This window comes from Dipodomys ordii, unplaced genomic scaffold (genome assembly GCF_000151885.1).
Source record: "Dipodomys ordii isolate 6190 unplaced genomic scaffold, Dord_2.0 Scaffold70, whole genome shotgun sequence".
Classification (NCBI taxonomy): domain Eukaryota; kingdom Metazoa; phylum Chordata; class Mammalia; order Rodentia; family Heteromyidae; genus Dipodomys; species Dipodomys ordii.
This window is the reverse complement of record NW_012267286.1, coordinates 4,085,571-4,091,462: the sequence shown is the minus strand read 5'-3', so window position 1 is coordinate 4,091,462 and position 5,892 is coordinate 4,085,571. Positions and strand designations below refer to the sequence as shown.

The 5,892-nt window shown below is 39.2% G+C and overlaps 1 protein-coding gene across 1 annotated transcript in view; it reads right to left on the bottom strand.

Annotated features, from left to right (window-relative positions):
- Zgrf1 (zinc finger, GRF-type containing 1) overlaps nucleotides 1-5,892 on the bottom strand; it is a 60,300-nt gene that overhangs the window by 42,121 nt on the left and 12,287 nt on the right. Inside the window, exon 7 of the mRNA XM_013023851.1 lies at nucleotides 5,028-5,077. Within this exon, the coding sequence (XP_012879305.1) occupies nucleotides 5,028-5,077 (50 nt within the window). The remainder of the gene's footprint in view (nucleotides 1-5,027; nucleotides 5,078-5,892) is intronic.

Here is a 5,892-nt window from a genome sequence, read left to right as displayed (position 1 = left end):
TTTCCCACAGGAAAGAACTAGAATAAAATATCAATGTTAGCTATTATCTAGCTTATTACAATAATTCTGTAGACGACTCATGATTTTGATGGGAAGAGACTTAAATAACAAGGTTAAGTTTGATCTTTGAAAACACAACTGTTCTATCTTGTTTTGCTCTTGATACACATACACAATCTATGCCTGCCACCCCTCACAAAAAAAAAAAAAAGTGCTCTGATAGATAAAGTACTCAAATTAGCATACTCAGCATACTAAAAACTTCTGGTCTATTCTTTTTCCAGTTCTGGGACTTGAACTCAGGGCCTGGGTGTTGTCCTTGAATTCTTTTGCTGAAGGCTAGTGCTCTACCACTTGAGCCACAACGCCACTTAAAGCTGTTTTAGTAGTTTATTAGAGATGCAGACTTTACTGCCCAGGTTGGCTTTGAATCACAATCCTCAGATTAATCTCCTAAATAGGTAGGTGCCAAGCTTTCAGCTAGTTTTTGTTTTGATTCTGTTGGTTGTGGGGCTTGAACTCAGGGCCTGGACACTGTCGCTGAGCTTTTTCACTCAAGGCTAGTGCTCTACCACTTTGAATCACACCTCCACTTCTAGTTTTCTGGTGGTTAATTGGAGATAAGAATCACATGGACTTTCCTGCCAGGCTGGCTTTGAACTGTGATCCTCAGATCTCAGCCTCCTCAGTAGCTAGAATTACAGGTGTGAGACACTGGCACCTGACTCTGATCTACTTTTTTTTTTTTTGGTCGGTCATGGAACTTGAACTCAGGGCCTGGGCACTGTACCTGACGTCTTTTGCTCAAGTCTACCATTTTGAGCCACAGCTCCACTTCTGGTTTTTGAGTGGTTAATTGGAGATAAGCATCTCACTAGGACTTTTCTGCTTGGGCTGGCTTCAAACCATGATCCTCAGATCTCAGCCTCCTGAGTATCTAGGATTATAGGCGTGAGCCACTGGTGCCCAGCCTGATCTAGATTTTTAATTAAAACTTTTACAACTAGAAAAAATTGTTAACTACATAACAATCTAATACTTCTCTTAATGTGAACTATTTGCTTGAAAATTTAGTATTCTACTTATACATACAAATTTTATGTATTAAAACTGAATTAAGCCAAACACAGTGGTGCACACTTAAAATCACAACACTTATGATGCTGAGGCAGGAGGATAGGGTTTTTTTGTTTGTTTTTTGGGGGGAGATCCGGTCGTAGGGCCTGAACTCTGGGCCTGGGCGCTGTCCCTCAGCTCTTCAGCTCAAAGCTAGCACTCTACCACATGAGCCACACGCCACTTCCGGCTTTTTTCTTTTTGCTTATGCGGTGCTGATGAATCGAACCTAGGGCCTCAGGCATGCAAGGCAAGCGCTCTACCACTGAGCCACCTTCCCAGCCCCAAGAATAGAAGTTTGAGGCCAGTCTGGCTTACTTAGTAAGACCCTGTCTCAAAAATTAATTAGGAGTTAGTCATAGTAGTGTGCACCTGTAATCTCAACATGCATAAGAACATCACAATTCAAGGCCCACCCAGGCAAACAAGGTAAGACCTTATCAGGAAAAACAACTAGGCCAAAAAGGGGATAGAGGTGTGGCTCAAATGGTATAGTAGGTACAAAGCCAGTACAGGATTTCAATAACCTGGATCCAACCCCTAGACGTCAAAATAATCATTAATATGAAGTTAAAGGAGAAAATACTAAGCTGGATTTTTGGGGCTCAGAACTATAATACTCAGGAGGCTGAGGTCTGAAAATAAAGGTTTTAAGCCAGTCTGGGCAAACAGAAGTCTAATCTAAACCAAAGTTAACTAAGTACAAATGAGTTTGAAAACTGAGAATAATATAAGCTTAAAATTATGTTCCATATATATATTATATATGTGTGTGTGTAGATGTATATATATATATATATATATATATATATATATATAAGTAAACTCACTGGTAGAGGCTCAAGTTGTTCACTTGGCTCAACTTCATTTTCAGGTAGAACCTTAGAAAGAACATTAATATAAATACAATAATTAACAACAAAGGAAAATAAAAAATACCAGAACATCACTACTAGTAAGAAATGAAAACTAGGAAGTGGCACTGTGGCTCAAAGTGGTAGAGTGCTAGCCTTGAGCATAAGGAGCTCAGGGAAAGCACCCAGGCCCTCCATTCAAGCCCCACACCAGCAGTAACAACAAAAAAGAAATAAAAACAAAAATTTTACCAAATGCTGGTAGCTTAACACCTGTAATTCTAGCTACTCAGGGGGCTGAGATCAGAAAGATCATAGTTCAATGACAGAAAAGTCCCCAAGATGTGCTGGGAAGGTGGCTCAGTGGAAAAGTGCTTGCCTTGCATGCATGAGACCCTGGGTTCGATTCCTCAGCACTACATAAGCAAAAGGAAAAATGCTGAAAGTGGTGTTGTGGCTCAAGTGGTGGAGCACTGGACTTGAGCTGGAAGAACTGAGGGACAGCGCCCAGGCCCAGAGTTCAGGCCCCACAACCAGACCCCGCCCCCCCAAAAAAAGAAAAAGAAAAGTCCCCAAGACTCAAGTTTCCAAAATAGCCATGAAAAAGTAGGCCTGTAGACATGGTTCAAGAAGTAGAGCACCAGCCAAGCAAGCAAGCTGTTAAACATGAAGCCCTAAGTATAAACCCCAGTAATGCCATAAAAATAAATAAAATTTTAGTAAGACATTATTTTTACTGAGCAAAATGTTAAAAAGAAAAAAGAGAGAGAGAGAAAATCCTTCCAGTAAAATGATAAATGTATTTTTTTCTTTTTTTTTTTTGTCGGTCATGGGACTTGAACTCCAGGCTAGGGTGCTGACCCTGTACTCTTCAGCTCAAGGCAAGTGCCCTACCACTTGAGCCACAGTGCCACTTCCGGTTTTTGAGTAGTTTATTGGAGACAAGAGTCTCACGGACTTTCCTGCCTGGGCTGGCTTTGAACCTGGATCCACAGATCTCAGCCTCCTGAGTAGCTAGGATTGCAGGCATGAGCCACCAACGCCCGGCAGATGTATTTTAAATTTGATGTTAAGAAACAAAGTTGTTCTTAGTCTTTCCTTTTTAACTGTATTTTTTTTTTGTTTTTTCTTTGTTGGTACTGGGGATCAAACCTAGGACACTGCACTTTCTAGACAAGTATATCCCAGCCCCGTTTCTATTTTTGGGGGGGTCGGTTGTGGGGCCTGAACTCTGGACCTGGGTGCTGTCCCTCAGCTCTTCAGCTCAAGGCTAGCATTCTAGCAGGAGCCACAGCGCTACTTCTGGCTTTTTCTGCTTATGTAGTGCTAAGGAATCGAACCCAGGGCCTCATGCATGCAAGGCAAGCTCTCTACCATGAAGACATCTTCCCAGTCCATTTCTAGTCTTTTGAGTAATCATTTCTACTTCTAGGAATAGAATCTAAGGGAAAAAACTTGAAGTACAATGATTACATGCCAAAATATTTACTGAAATATTATTTATAACCACAAAACACCAGAAATAATCCAGATGTCCAAAAATAGGGAACTATTGTTCAAAGCACAAGCCATCCACAGAATGGATGGAATCATTAGTAACCTTCAAAGGTTTAAGAAGAGTTCTTAATAATGTAAGTAAATGCAATATATTAAAGGGAAAGGTAACAAACTACTTATACACCACAATTTAACTATGTTGCTTTTACATAAGCACAAAAAATTGGGAAGTTAGCAATCTATATCTGGGAAGTAGTATAAATAAATTTTCTCCACACAATTTTCTTTTTCTTTTTGTTGGTCATGGGGCTTGAACTTGGGCCTGGGCACTGTCCCTCAGCTCTTCAGCTGAAGGCGAGTGCTCTACCACTTGAGCTACAGCGCCACTTCCGGTTTTCTAGTGGTTTATTGGAGATAGGAGTCTCACTGTCTTACCTGCCTGAGCTGGCTTTGAACCTCGATCCTCAGATCTCAGCCTCCTGAGTATCTAGGATTACAGGCATGAGCCACTGGGCACCCGGCTCTCCACTGTTTTCTAAATTTAAAAAAATAATATTCTCACTGAGCGTTGGCAACTCATGCCTGTAATCCTAGCTACTCAGGAGGCTGAGATGTGAAGATCACAGTTTGAAGCCAGCCCTGACAGTAAAGACCATGAGACTCTTTTATCTGCAATAAGCCAGCAAAAAGCCAGAAGTGAAGTTGTGGCTCAAGTGGTAATGTGCCAGTGTTGAGTGAAAAAGCTTAGTGCCAGACAGGAGAATCAGTTCACGGTCAGGGATACCTAGCAAAACTCAACAAAACCAAAAAGACATCAAGATTTTAAAGAAGGAAATAGTCTAGTAATATGGAAAATATTCAAAATAAAGGCAAAGATTTCACTTTTCTTCCAAACATGTTTTCTAAAGAAGTGCCATATAAGTTTTCTCTCCAGAAAAACTTAACAACATCTACATAAATACTACTCTGGGTGATTTTTTTTTCCCTAGAATTTCAATTCATCCTAATTAGTATTATTATTTCTAAAACTGCTATCTGGTTCCCAACTATGCAATAAAGTACATTAAGAAGTCCAAAACAGGGGTTCCTCAAGATGTTTAAACTTAAGGAAACAGTGTTAATACCTATGGGACAGGAGAGATAGTTCAATTTCAACATAAGATCTTTGACAAACAATAATTCTTTCGAGAAAATCAATATGGAATAGGATGGTATCGTTCCATCTGTTCCAAGGTCTAGAAGTTGTGTAGTTTCCAGCAGGGGCATCCTATTAATATTTCTAATAATATTCCATTAATAGCTGTGTTTATTTAAAAATGAAATGCTTACTAAGTTACTAGGAAATAAATATTTACTGTTTTAATAGTAGTAAGTACTTAATCAAATTGGAAGTGCTAGGAATTTATTTCTTGTGGCCAGGCAATGCCACAATTTTAAGAAACTATTACAAGGGGTGTCATGAATCAAAAGCTTGGACTTTCTGAAATATTGGAATTCTACTATAAATTACAGAACTATCATATCAAAATAAAGTATGTTTAGAGGAAAATATACAAATACCTGTTGAGAATCCTGCTTTAGTTGAGGAGATACTGGTATAGCTTGTGAAACTACTGTAGTAAATGCTTTCCTAGCTATAATGGAGAAAATGAAACAGTCTTATCCATCATATATATAGTAGTTTTCTAATGTTTTAAGCATTTCTAAAACTGAAACAAGGAATGTAAGATTTTGAGATGATGCAGTCTTGATAACTTTAATCTGAATTGAGGGAATATACAGATTATTTTACTATTCTGTATAGGCTGGGAAATGTTCTTTATTAAACAGTTTCAAAAGCCAGACACCAGTGGCTCACACCTGCAATTCTAGCTATTCAGGAGGCTGGCGATCTGAGGAGCAAGGTTCAAAGCCAGCCTGGACAGGAAAATCCATAAGACTTAAATCTCCAATTAACCACCAAAAAACTGGAAGTGGGGCTGTGGCTCAAGTAGTAGAGCATTTAGCTTGAGCTGAAGAGCTCAGGAACAATGCCCAGGCCAAGTTCAAGCCCCACAACCAACCAAAAAAAAAAAAAGTTCAAAAATATGGCTAGAGGTATGATTCATGTGGTAGAGTATATCAGCCTAGCAAGTTTGATTGAAGCTTCAATGAAGGCCTTCCTTGAAAACACTAATACTGGAAAAAGAAAATTAGACAATACAATATTAATGACTAAGTCAGCAACAAAAATGTTTCCTTGTATTATGATTTCTCAAATTAACTTTAAAAATAAAGTTGTTGTATTGAAATGCCTTTGTACAACTACTTAAAACTAAAAAAAATTAATATAGCCGGGCGCTGGTGGCTCACGCCTGTAATCCTAGCTACTCAGGAGGCTGAGATCTGAGGATCATGGTTCAAAGCCAGCCCGGGCAGGAGAGAC